At 48.7% G+C, this 14,108-nt stretch overlaps 2 protein-coding genes across 3 annotated transcripts in view; one reads left to right on the forward strand and one right to left on the reverse strand.

Moving 5' to 3' along the window:
- INSYN2A (inhibitory synaptic factor 2A) overlaps window positions 1-12,825 on the reverse strand; it is a 38,558-nt gene extending 25,733 nt beyond the window's left edge. The window contains exon 1 of the mRNA XM_068961196.1: window positions 11,633-12,825. Coding sequence (XP_068817297.1) covers window positions 11,633-12,825 — 1,193 coding nt within the window. The remainder of the gene's footprint in view (window positions 1-11,632) is intronic.
- Window positions 1-14,108, forward strand: part of DOCK1 (dedicator of cytokinesis 1) — a 564,920-nt gene that overhangs the window by 247,633 nt on the left and 303,179 nt on the right. The window lies entirely within an intron of this gene.

Consider the following 14,108-nt stretch of genomic DNA (forward strand, 5'->3'; position numbering starts at 1 on the left):
AGAAAGTGAGTACCGTACTCCCTTCTCTGCTTTAAACCTCTCACCATGGAACATGCCAGAAAATTATGGCTTTGCTTTCTAATCTGTCTCACCTTCCATGACATCAGCACTCCGAGGGCAGGGAGCTTTGTCTGTCGTTCCTGACGGATATTTAGTGCTCACACTGGGGTCTGAAGTGTAGTGAGTGCTCAAGAAATACTCTGAATAATGGATGAGTGAATGAATGAATGAAGAATCTGCCTGAGTGTTCTCTGGGATTAACTGATACCCATGGTAGGGTCAGTTCTGCGATGTTCCTGGCTGGATCAGGTTTAAGCATCTGTCTTAACGTATTACCACAGTCCCATCGTAAATATCCCCCAAACGAGTGGAAGAGGTCCGTCATCTCCTGCTTCCCACACTCAGTCATTAAAATAAATGGCTTAGCCTGCACCTAAACTAGCTCCCCTGCTGACCCCGGGGAGACGTCATTTCTTTATCCCAGAAGCAATCCAGGCGAACGAGTTTTGGTGAGAAACACTCTATTCCTAATGAACTCAGTGGCTTTTCTTTAGACGCTGTTGTCAAATTAACTTTTATTGGCCCAGCAGCTCCCCAGATGTGGTGACACTATAATTCTGGGAGGCTCTGACTGTTTGGGAAGCTTTTAATGCTTGTGTTCATTACAAAGAATGAAAGGGAAATGGGAGTGGCGGTGAGTGGCGCAGCGTGGCTGCAGGCGTGAGGAGGTCCCGGCCATGCGGTCCCTCCTCCCCTGGGGGTCGGCGGGAGCCAGGCGGTCCCTGCTGCGTTCCCCCTCAGCCGCCAGCCTCTCCTCCAGTGTTGCTTCTCGTGGGCCTTGCTTCTCCCCAGGCCCTGCCCCAGCTCTCCACTTCCTCACGACGAAGACAGGGGATATAGCCTTATTATTGCACAGTCATCATTACTCCTATCAGAAGCATGTGCCGGTTTGGACAGAGACAGACTCAGAGCTGAACACTCTCATTAGGGCAGGTCTTTTTTCTTTAGTGTTTTCTAACCCTGTTTCCATGCAATAAAAGCATAATATGTAAAAACTGGGGCAGCTGGTAATTATTATTTTGCATGTAGAACTGCCTGGTTATATTACAAATAGGGCAAAGCTTACAGTTTCTTTCACATATTTCTGAAATCAAGGAGACGCTAGTTGCAAAATTATGACAATAACGACAGAAATGTCACTGGCCCTGCAGGGCATCAGGAGTAACTATTAATAAAGAAAAAAACTTTTTGAGGGTTCAGCTGAAGCTGAGTTGATTAACTTATTTCCTGGAGGAGAGATAAAGCTAAAGCTATAATTTATTGAAAATTAATGAAAATTAATCTTGGTGGCACTGGCTACCAAACATGAATGAGAATAGGAATGTGAGTATACCGTATGAAAACAGGTTTTCCTCCTGGAATGCCGTCTTCCTCCAGCTCTAGTACTGTCACTTACCTCGCTTTCAGAGGTTTTAGTCTGAAAGCATTAATGATGTGCATGGGACAGTGGCTCTGACGGTAAATAACTGCAGAGCTTTTATCTTTGATCTGTAATTTGTTTTGATGTATTTTTTAGAGCACATTAGTTAACAATCTTAAATCAGAACTTCCTCTTCGTGAAGCTTTTGTGCTTTGTTTCAGAGGCTTGACATTGTGCTTGTTTTTTGAACAAATGGTTCAGAGCTCTTGCAGCTGGAGATTAAAATCTTTAAATTTTGGTGTCATCATTTATAAAATTCTTGATATCCAATTATGAGACTTTTATCTGGGGAGATAGTCTAGTGCTTATAACCAGTGAGATACTGGCAAAAGAATCTGACTCCATGTTTGGTCAAAATATGCCCGTGTTTAGACTTTCTTTACCTAGAGGAACTCATTTTTCATAATTGTCTGCTCAAATATGGCTTTCAAAATATGTTTGCTTGCTGTTACGGTTTATTGAGGACTTTTTTTCAGTGTTTGTTCACATGTATTTGGACATAAATTTGGTTAAAGTAGAGCCTGGGTGGCACGAGGTGGTCACTCACCAAGCCACTCACGTGACAGGCGGTATGGGAAAGCTTTGAAGTGGCTTCCCCAGGGAAGACTGCTCATGGATGGATCAGTACCTGGACGGCTAGATCAACGGCTTTGATTTTTCTGAAACTACCTCATGGAGGGGATTTCTCTTACTGATTAGGAATCCTGAAAACCATACTTTATTACCGGGATCGTTTCCAAGGTGCTCTCTGCTGCCTCCAGGGTTAGAAGTATGCTTTCTCCAGGACATACATTCTCAGGGACCTTACCGGGTCTGAGTTCGGGACTCTCTTGACGCTTTCAAGTATAAGGAAGAACTCAGAATTGCAGGACCGCAAAAGCGCCTTCAAGTCTGTGCAGACGCGCATGTTTCCCATTTTCAGAGGAGGGGAGGATGCTACTGGGGCGTGATGGGTCTAGAGGTGAGTTCTGTCTGTACTGCTTCCCTCCAGTCTTTTGACCTTGGGGATGTTACTGACATATCCAGACTTTAGTTTCCTGGTCAAAACAACTTCTGCCTTACAGTTCTATTTTGGAGGTTGAATGAGACAATGCAGAATGGCCACTATATTGTAGGTGGTCAAAGTGGATGAGCTTTGTTGGTGCTTTGCCCAGAGACACTCATTTCAGCGGAACTGGCCCCCAGAGCACAGTGGGAAATAGAGCTCAAACCATTTTTACATAGCTTAGCAGAAATTGCATGGGATTAAAAAAAAAAAGAAAGTATTTGAAAAGCAGAACTTGCATTTCATTTCTCTCTCTCTTTTTTAATCCAAATTCTGGGACACAAATCCATAAATTCCATAAACGTTCATGGCACGCCTTGAATTGCTCATTTTACCTACAAATGGGGTGTCTGAATTACCTAGTGCCTCAGTGGCAAGGCTTTTATTCACCTACCAACTTAAAAGGCTAGGGAGGTATTTGAAATCTCTTTTGGGATTCTGCACAGGAAGATTATTTAAATTGTATTTTCAAGTATGTGTGATACCTACATGAAGTGCAAAGCAAGAGTTTGGAAACTGTTTTATAGCCTCACAAATATATATGCTTCATTTTTCATATTAAGGATGGAAAGGATTATTATTGTTCAAGAACTTAAAAATAGTATTTCCAATGTTATATAAATTTAAGCCACAGAAAAGACTCGGCACAGCCCTGTGGATCAAATAAAGAGAATGGTAGAAGAGAATACGATGTGTGCTTCTATTTCAGAATCATAAAGCATGATAACTTATACGTGGACTCTGGAACTTGAATATTTTATCACAAGTATATAAAAACCGTTAGTTAGAAAAAAAAGGGAGGTTTCCCTGAAAGCTATGCAAAGGCTTGTGAGCTAGAAGAACAGAGGCCGGTTGCAGCATGTGTAGCGGTGGGAGAGACACGGCATGGATGAAGTGACAGGAAGAAAGACCCTAACAGAGGGACCACCATACATGCATTTGTTAACCAGCGTCCACAGAGGGTTGTATTGCTTTCTCTCTCTCTCTCTCAACCTGTATGTGTCTTTTGCGGTGCTGCCTGTGAAATTATGAAGTTCTTGGACATCTCTGGAGAATCCGTTCTTAGATCAGAAAGGACCCTTAGGCTCCCTCGTCTCGTGTGGACCATCCTGCCTTCGTCCGGAGGGGCTCAGAGGGGCGGGGCTGAGCTGGGAACAAGCCCACGTTCCTGAGTCCACGTCAGCTGTCTCGTCCGTGACACCAAGTAACCCTGGCCTGCACAGTTCTCTGAAAGCAAGTACAAAGCCTGATCTCTTCCTTCTGTAATCCTCAGCCCTGCCACTAATCCTTGGAAAGAAACCCACCCGTAGAGGAAAGCAAGAGTCTCTCGAAAGTGTCCCGCCTGCACCCTTGGATCACTCGCCTGCGTTTTCGCACCTGGAAGGCTGTGTCTCAGCAACAGAACAACTTGGAAGGACGTGGCTTTGCACACACAGCCCTAGGCTCAGGGCCTGGTCCTCCGTATGGTACTTAATGTCTCCAGGAAGCTCAGGAGGCTGGTGTTCTTAGCCTTCTTTCAGAGTCAGAAGCTGAGGCTAGAGAGAGTAATAACCATCCCTGAGCACAGGTACCTCAGGGAGGACGGGTGCAAAGTCTCCAGCTTAGGACTGGCTGGCTGCGTAACCTTGGCCAAAAACACAGGAGGAGGGAACCTCTGTCTGCTGGCTGGTGTGTTTTAAAATGCTGGGGGTTGCAAGAAATGGGCAGAGACACCAAAACTGATGTATCGAGAACATTAGCAAATGAAACTCTGACATGCCCATCCCGTTGAAGCAGGAAGGGACGGGAGTACGGCGGCTGGGGGAGGACCTTTCTGCTTCTGAGCTCGGAGCTGAGCACCACCTCGCTCCACAGCTCACATCACTCTGTTCTGTGACGCACTGCCCGGACAGTTCTCGACAGTCCAGAGACATCTGTCTGCCAGGATCCTCGGCAGGACCGCAAGGGCACCCGCCCCCACCCCTGTTGGAAACCGTGGCCATTCCAGCTAACCAGGTGGAAGACCTCCATCTCAGCTACGTGGGTGCATCTGGGCAAAGGCAGCCCAGTCTCCTCCTAGAAGGGTGCACAGCCAACCTGAGACAGGGTCACCTAAGGTGCTCAACTTCCCCTGTGCTCTGAGATGGGGGCCCCCACGCCTCCCACCAGGACCTCAGTGACCCCCGGCAGCTCCCTAGCTGCAGCGGTGATGCTGGGTTTTCCTGTGGGTTCTTCCTGTGCTGTGACTGAAATTAAATTGCCCCCTTATGCTTCCTGTGTAATTGCGATGCAGTATTTATTCTGTTTTGGCATGGATAATGAGAGGAAATTCGGAGAGATTTCTCATCCCCCGACAGGGCTCTCTGAAGACTGCCTGATGCTGAGGGATTTGTCAATAGAAGGACACAGGTGAAGCCAGGATGTAATTTCCCTCCATCTAGCATGGATATCTAGGTGAAAGCAGTTCACATCATATGACTGGGTGTTGAGATGACCTCTTATTGCTGCTGGTGGGAGAGGGAGGCCTTTTTAATGTCTTGTATGTATATACATAGAAATTACAGGTATGTGTATAAGACACGTGTGTGCACTCACACACACAGAGTTCCCCAGCAGAATCCTGACGGTTTTATGGGCTGGGGAACAGTTAAGTGTAGGCTAGTAAAGACGAGTGTCAGTGACCTGTGGACTCTTCAGAGGAGGGCCTGCGTTCTTTGACGTGTACCTCCCCGCACCCCTGGCCCCCGGCTGGCACAGTAACAACACTTGGGGACTCTTGCTATTAACAGAAGCCTTGTGAACCTGTGAATGAATGGTACACTGTCTGTAGGACACTCACCTCTGAGTTTGCCCTCGCCCGTTATGGTAACCTGGTTTCTAGCCAAGGAACTGTGGTCCCTACATTTACAAGACCATGTCGCAGGAGCTGGCAAACTGGCCCATGCCCCATGTCCAGCTTGCGCCTGCTTTTGTGACGTTTCCTGCAACCACGGCTGTATTCGTTCATGTATGTACCGTGTCTGGCTGTGCTCATGATGTCGTGGTGGATCTGAATCATTTGAACAGAGGCCACATGGCCCTCAAAGCCTGAATAGATACTATCTGCCCCTTTGCAGAATAATTTTGCTGATGTCTGTTACATTGGAAACTGACCCTGAAATCTCTTAAAAAGCACAGATCCTGTAGGCTCAGGGCCTGATCTCTACATGCACACATTGCGCATGCACCCGCACACATTCTGTGCTACCTTTTCAGTGATTAAAACGAAAAACAAAGTTCAACAAACGTGACTGCAGAGTTCCACGCCGGATCTACCGTCCCTCAGATCTTTATTCCTGTCTCTCATGCCTGCAAACCCACCAAGAGCTGTGTTCTCAAAGGCCCCTGATCTCAGGGCGATTCCCTTGGCTCATGTTTTCCTATCGCTGCGTGCCCTGGACCCCTGCCGTGGAGAAAACCCCCCCCCTTCCCAGCGGGGGGAGACTGAAGCACTGGATTTAGAACCCTTGCTGCAGCTTCCCTGGTGAGTGCCTCAGTCCATGAAGAATCTGCCTGCCAAAGCAGGAGACCCAGGTTCAATCCCTGGGTTGTGAAGATCCCCTGGAAAAGGAAGTGGAAACCCACTCCAGTATTGTGGCCTGGAGAATCCCATGGACAGAGGAGCCTGGCGGGCTCCAGTCCGTGGAGTTGCAATAGTCAGACACAGATGAGCAACTAAACCACCACCAATGCAGGCTACCAGGCTCCTGGGGCTTCCTGTTTACTTAAGATTTCCTCCTCTTACACGATGGCCCCACATTTGTTCTGAGTCAGTACAGAGCCCCTGGAGCTTCAGGGTTTCCTGTCTGCCCGTTGGTCACATCTCAGGGGCCCGTGTGACCTGGTTCGGCTGTTCCTCCCTCTTCCACACACACCTAAGCCAGCAGGTAACACCTGGCTGATGCTGGAATGCTCATTCAGTCGTGTCTGACTCTTTGCAACCCTATGGACTGTAGCCCACCAGGCTCCTCTGTCCGTGGGATTCTCCAGGTAAGAATGCTGGAGTGGGTTGTCATGCCCTCCTCCAGGGGACTTTTCCCACCCAGGGATCGAACCTGGATCTCCTGTCCTGCAGGTGGATTCTTTGCCGCTGAACCACAAGGATGCTAGGAGAGACCCGACCAACGAAAGGGCCTGTTACACTCTGGGCAACAGCAGATCCTTCCTTCTCGCTGGTTGGCTGGGATCAAGGTTCCCATCTTGTTGGCAGGTCTTCTCCAAAGACCAGAATGCCGTGAGGTTGTCACCAGCCAATGAGTCCCTCAAGACATGAAGTGTGTGGGGTGCCAGCGTGTTAGCAGTGAGCAGCCATCTCTACCCAGGTGCCTGGGGAGGGTGCAGCACCTGAGCCAAGGGCAAAGGCCCCACAGTCCTGGGTCGGGGTCACCTGCCCAGCAGCCCGGAGCTGCCCTGGGGAATTAGGACTGTTACAAGAATCTGCTGGTGTTTGAACTCAGCGTCCCCTCTGCCTGCTTCTCAGTGTCCAGCGACTACATCTGTGGCTCATTTAAATCGTCTGTGTGACCCTGAACTTCCCAGGAAGAGACAAGAATAATGCTGAGAGCTTTGAAATAAGCAGGATCATTCTTGGCATTCATGCAAATAGAGGGATCAAAGGCTGCCTGCACTGCATAAAGGGAGCCGTTTGAGTGAATTGCCCAGACGTTCTACAAGGGGCTAAAAAGGCAGGGTTTCAAACACTTTTTGCACATCTACCCACTTACAGAATGCATCCCACGGAAATGCGTGTCTTAGGATAGATCCCTTTCTTAGTGACCTCTGTGTGTTGGTTATTGCTGAGACCTTTGTGGACAGCATCTTTAAGCTTCCAGCATCCCTGTTTAATAGAAGATGGAATTGAAGCTCGCTGAGATTAACTTGCCTACATTGAAAACTTTCTCTGCTGAGGCCTTTCAGAAATCTGTATAATCAAACAAGTCATGAAAGAGTCCCTTCTGAAAAGTAATTTGGAAGCTACTGAAAATGGTCTTGGTTCATGATACAGAAATTTCTATGCACAGAGGAAGAACTGTTATAAACGGCTTGCCTGGCAAACTTGGTAATGCAGTTTAAACTCTATAGTGAGTTTGCACAAACAAGCTCAACAGTGCAAAGAAGTTCTATCCAAGTTAGACATTGAGTATAATTTGCACACAGCCACACTAAGCCAAGTTCAACGTACGCTATCTTCCTTCTCTGGGTCCTAACTTCACCCACAAGAGCAAGCCTGAGGCCTTGCTGGGCCTGGGTCAAGCCTATGATATAGTGGCAACTTGGGGGCAAAATGTGTCACTTGGTTTTAAAGCAGTGAGCTTGGCAGTGCACGCAGCATTCCTGCCCTCACTGAGACTCCTCCAGCTGTAGATACAGCTTTATACAGAGCAGGTCCTTTCTCATTGATTTTGGGGGAGGGGGGTGTAGTGGACTGAACCCGGATTCTGATCATCCTCTACAGGTGATGACTTGGAGTGTTTCCCAGTATTTTAACTTGGTCATAAGACTCCTTGTCAGGTTTCATAATGAGTACATAATCATCTACACACAGTAGAGTAAGTTTTCCTGTTTTCCATCATGAGATATAACGATAAGATACCATTTCTTGGCTTAGATTGAGTATATAAAGTAAGTCCCGTGAATTCCTCATTCTACCAAAATGCCTATTCTCCAGCTCAGATCGAGTACATAAAATGAGTCCTGTGAATTCCACCTTTAAAGCGACTGTCCAGAGCACACCCTTCGGAGAATTGGTCTAGGGCTCAGGGCAACAGAAGGTTAAATTTTCAGAATTTTGTGAGCTGGTTGATTCTGGCCACCATAGCATTCACACCGTGGAAATCAGCAAATGCAGCTTACTCCCCCATCCCTCAAGATTCAGTGGTTAAAAATGTATCAGTATCCCCTAGCACCTCTGTCCTGCACCCAGACCCCTGAGAAGGAGTTGGAGAAGGAGTGTGGCTCTCGTGTGCCCGCCTTTGAGGCTGCTGTCTCCTACAATATTCTGACATGGAAAATAGTGGCGGAAATTCAAATTTTGGACGAATGAATGACCCTGGGCATTGAACTAGAGGGGTCACCTTCAACATGGGCCTTGGAATGTGAAACCACTTGTCTCACCGTTATCCAGAGAGCTTGAGAGGGAGGTGGAAATGAAGATTAGAGTAAGTCCCCTACATGTGAATCAGGTCTGTTCTGAGAGCGTGTTCATAAGTCCAGTTTGTTCGTAAGTACAACAAAGTTAGCCTAGGTACCCAACTAACACAATCAGCTATAGAGTACTGGACTGTAATGGGTTTATCATACTTTCCCAACAAATAAGACATAAGAAGCAAACACAAAATATAAAACATTAATCTTATAGTACAGTACCTTGTCCAGTAGTACAGAACCACAGCTGGCATACAGGGGCACCTTCACTTCTCTGAAAGCTTGCAGCGTGTAGGTTTCCTATGTAGGGACTTACTGCATTAGGAACGGAGGTGGGAGTTCACCCCGATACGGTCCTGCCTTTCTACCAGTAACTTGACCCGTGCAAACAACTGAACTAGAGGTTAATTTCTAAGTCAGATCATCCTTTGCCTTGATCTAAGGTGCCCACTCCTCAAAAGGTTAGGAGCTGGGCACTGGACCTTGTTTTGGGGATACTGGGGCCAAGGCCTTTTCATGATGATGAAAATATTCTGTCTCATGTAGGAGTCAGTTACCACCTGCGGCTCTTGGGCACCTGTGAGGTTGCTGATGTGACTAAAGCATTTTCAACTGTAATTAATTTGAGGGTGAATTTCAGTAGCCACCTATGGCACCTGTGTGGCACAGAGCAGCCCGGGGCTTGCAGTTACCTGGCTGGGGGCCGGCCTGTGTGTGGAGCCTGTAGAGGAGCGCTCATCACAGTGAGCGCATAGGTATCAGAGAAACGCGGACTGTAGCTCCCTTCTCAGCTTTCAGAACCCAACCCTGCTAACCAGCAAGGCAGCCCTCGTGCCTCCATGAGAAGCGAACCCATGCAGAGGCCCCTGGCCCTGGGTTCCGTGCACCCCTTGACCTGCTCCCCTTCCCATCTGCAGGACAGACGATGAGCTCCAAGGACAGGTGAAGAAGAGGGACACAGAGGCGAAGCCCTTGCCCCAAGTCCTCAGAGCCAGAATTCCCATCTAGACATGTCTTAATAAACTCAACACCACTTGGTAGACTGATGTAGCCTCAGAAAACTCAGATTTCAAGCAACTCTCCGCCCTTGTTCTAATAGAAGGAGCCTCGATCTAGAACACAGTTGTCCTTGCACAGGTGTTTGTGGATGATCAACCCATGCAGGGCTTTATTTTGGCATGTACACCCGTGAGAAGCATGCTATTTAGATGCACATTTGGTTTTACACCATTTGCTGAATTTTATTTCCCGTTTGGTGATGCTGGTGTCTTTCTGTTTTGCTGTCTGGTTTAAATCACTAGCAGCTGTATCGAGGACTGTGATCGGTCCTGTCTGGGCTTTTAATGTTTCTGTGGGAATGTGCTCTGCTGATCAACAAATCCCTTATAGACCCACCGCACTCTGTTGCTTTTGGCTGTGTATTTATTCAAGTCCAAATGATTGAAATGGGATGAAAATGGAGATGTAAACCCAAAATTCAACAAAGACTTTTGAAAGCCTTCTGTCATGGTAGGTTACTACTAATCTCCTGTTAGATTAGTTTACAATTGGCTAGCAACTCATTTTGCTTCATACTGTCAGCTGCAAACAATGCTAGGTCATAGGACGTGCCAGGCAGGGGGTGGTGGGGGCTGGTAGATTACTGACCGTCAACTCCTTTTGTAGGTCGACCACCTGCATGAAGTCAGATGCCAAGGGCGCTATCTACATCAGGCAGCTTGGCTCTGGGGCCAGGCCTTAAGCCTCCTCTGCTACCTTGGAACATAGAGGTTGTTCCCTCCCCTTAGTTTGCAAGATGCAAACACGATGTACCTCAGTCACGGCCATCCTGTGCACCGGGTGGCTTGCTGTCCTGACAGTGCATTTCTGGGCTTAGCATCATTCTGGCCTGGCTGCCAGCTCACTTAATCAGGGACTGGGGCCCACAGGGTGAAGGCCGCTAATCACATGAGGCCAGAGGGCACCGTCTCAGTTGCCACCTCCAAAACACAGGCTGGAAGAATCCAGACAGCATCACAGGGGAATGGGAAAGAGCTGATCGGCCATCTCGACAAAGCCAATGAACCACAACGTTATTTCAAGAAGCACAGGAGCAGAGCAGTGCTGGCTGTTTCCCATCAGCCTAGCACACGGCCTGGCCTTCCTAGCTAAGAGGCTCAAGACTAACGTCCTATCTTTAGGTCATTTGTTGTTAAATTCGCTGCTGCACAATTTCAAGTTCAAAAGATGGGAAACAAAGTTCAGCAATCTGTTATCAGCGGCAGACAGTCCTGGCTGTTAACATTCTCTCTCCTGCCCATCTGGATACACAGGGCATCTCGTGGAGAAAGGCGTCTCTCTCCTAATCATATACAGATAGCATCTGTCTATGAATGGACATCGCTTCTGTAAGCTCCAAGCAAGATGGGGGGGGGGGGGAACCATATTGTCTGTTGTATAAAATATAAAACCTGGTATAGTCCTGAATATCAGTGTTATTCCAATTATTTAGCATAAGCGAGGCAGCATTTACTTTTCAAAATGCCATCCGAATTTCTTTTCCATTACTAAGAGGCAAGTCACTTCTTAGTTAGATTAGATACTCTGGACTGGCATACCTATTGTACTTCATCAGTATCATAAGCCTTTAGCCCCCAGAGCTAAAAAGGGACGATCCATCCATTCATTCAAAATGTACTCAAGTCCAGACCAGGCCCATGAATGCTAGCCAACAAGTCAGCCTTGCAGGTGAGGATGAATGAGTTTTAGGATCACAGAATAACCTGGGGCCCCTTTGAACTTGCCCCCTCCCATCTGTCCTCAGACCTGAATCTGTTCTCAGAAATGCTGGCTCTGGTCTCATTTAGGGATCTGGGCTTTGGGGGCTGGCAGTGGGCCCCACCCCCACCCCCCAGAGGGTGGCGAGCCTGCAGTGGGCATTGTAAGACCGGCGGGAACATACATACCCTTCCCGGTGGGCTTCTCCTTTCTCCAGCTCCTGAATGACCCCCAAGAGCACTTTGATGGTTTCCTGGCTTGAACTGATCAAGTTCTCCATCATCTGAAGCTGTGCTTTCAGGTCGACCACTTCCGTGTGAGGCACGATTTGTTGGCATTCTTCATCTGCAGCGAGCGCCGGGGGACAAGGCTGGCGCTCCTGCCCCGAGGGGGCCTGAGTCTGCAGGGAGGCGTCTTCTTCGCTACATTCCGGGGACAGGCACTGCATCGGGGGCGAGCAGGCCGGGGCGGCGCCTGGCCGGGCCTGGAGCCCGCTGGCCTGCGCGGCTGTTCTCTGCTCCAGGTCGGCCACGGGGCAGAGGGACCACTCGCTGGAGGGGGTGGAGTTCGACAAGGCCGGCGCGGGGGCCCTGGCGCCTGGGGCGGGTGCGTACACGGTGGCCACTTCGGTCTTAAACACCCTCCGGTGGGCCGATGGAGCCGGCTCCTCGGTGTCCGGAGTCGCCCTGCCCTGCCTGGCTTTCCCGGGCAGCTGATACTCCAGCTCCTGGGAGGACGACCGAGTGGAGTTCTGCACCGGAGCATCGCGGTAGCTGTGCCGGTCGGGGGTTTTACACGGCTCGGTGCAGTTGACCCCGGTGGGTGGCCCCAGCGCATTCACGTGTTCGTCTGAGTGGAAAACCAAGGCGGTGGTCTTCTGCACTCGGCCCGCGCCCCACGGCTGGGCCTCCTCGTCCGGCCCTTCCTGGCTCTTCTCTTTCGCGTCAATTACCAACCCGTTGTTCTGACTTTTAAAGGCCTCGGTGCCTGGGATGCTTTTGAGAGTCCCCTTTTTGCGGTCCAGAGGGAAAGTCTGGTAACACTTCTTGAGGTCGGGTGAGGTCTGTACACCCGTGCTCTTGGTGACGTTGGGGATGGACCGCCGGGCCGGCACGGTCATGTATTTGCGGTAGGCAGCCCGGCAGGACGCGGGCCTGGCCTCCCGCTTGTCACCCTGCAGGCCCGAGGCGAGCTGAGTGTCCCTCTGCTCGTTTTGCGCCTCGCAGATGTCCTTAAAGCGCACCTGCAGGGCTTTATTTCGCTTCTTAATCTGCCGGTTGGGATCCAGGGCATATTTCATCTCCAGGGCCAGACAGGCGGCAGGCTCCACTTCACTCGCGGAGGTCGTGAGTACGCATTTGCTGGGTTCCTTACTGACCATGGTTCCTGCAGGCGGATACAACAACAGACCTTGTCAGTGAAACAGAAACCCACAGGAAACCACAGGCAGCGCAGGCTTTGGGCCAGAATGACGGATGCCTGCTCCCTAATTATTTTTAAACAGGTGAGGTCGGCCTTTATGTTAAGGAAAATCAGACAGGCAGAGAATCCCTGGCAGGCACAGTTTGAAATGCTTCTCAGATATTAAAGCTTGCCTCCCTCTCCATGTGGGATACACTCGTTTTTCCTTTGATAGTAAGGCATGTTTCCCCATTAGACAAACCTGTTTTACTATATTCATCAAGAAGCCCAATGACTCGGCCTCTTCTGCCTTTCTTTTTTTTTTTTTTTTGCAGATTGCTGTTTTGCACACACATCTCCACTTCACAGGTAGATGGTTTTTCAAAATGCAACTTACTTGGTTTAGGCTTTTACTACTTTTTTGAGGGCTACTGATTAATCTATTATTGGAATCCGAGAGGATTGCTATTTTCTCTTAAAGATGTCTTGGAGATTCTAGCTCCTGATCAGATAAATGTGGAGAGTCCTCCGATGAGGAACTGAACTACATCTATTTATGTTGGCCATTCTGGATGCTGTGTGATAGGGGGCCGGGCTGGTCTATGGGAAAGCTGCTAGGCGAACAGTCTTGGCAGTATGGCTTGCTTCTCATGGGTTAACATCAGCCATGGCGAGGGCATGGGTTTCCTGGTTTCTACAAAGTCTGTGTTAGCAACTCTTTTCTTCGATTCTGTGGAGAGGGGTATTTGAAAATACTTAAAAAAAAAAGAAATTATTCTTTCTAGAATCAAGTTTTGTGTTTTGATCACAACCTCTGCAAATGAACACAATGGTGGTTGTTTCAGGATTTAAATTCTGAAAGAAAATAAAATCACAAGGCTTTATGTTAATCATGCAGATTCATCTTGGGCTGAATTATTAAATGCAACTAAAAAGATGCAGGTGGCCAGTGATTGCTCTGGGGGAATACCAGTGGGTAAAATGCCTTCACTTTATTAGGCAGATTCACAGCTGTTTATCACACATGGAAGGACTTTCTTGCGGGCTGAAGTGAAAGCAAGAAAATACAGTTAAGTATGCCATTTGTGAGTTAGCGTTTGCTTCTTTCCCCTCCCTGTGTTCAAGAAGAAAGCAGATGGGAGGAATCTGGAGTGTGGAGGGCCCTGGTGTCCAAGCGAGGTGCCCAGAGAGGCGGGGTTATTGACAGGAGCCGGTGAGAGCGATGCAAGGACAGGTTCAGGCTGCCACGTCCCACCCACCACC

This window comes from Capricornis sumatraensis, chromosome 23, assembly GCF_032405125.1.
Source record: "Capricornis sumatraensis isolate serow.1 chromosome 23, serow.2, whole genome shotgun sequence".
Classification (NCBI taxonomy): Eukaryota; Metazoa; Chordata; class Mammalia; order Artiodactyla; family Bovidae; genus Capricornis; species Capricornis sumatraensis.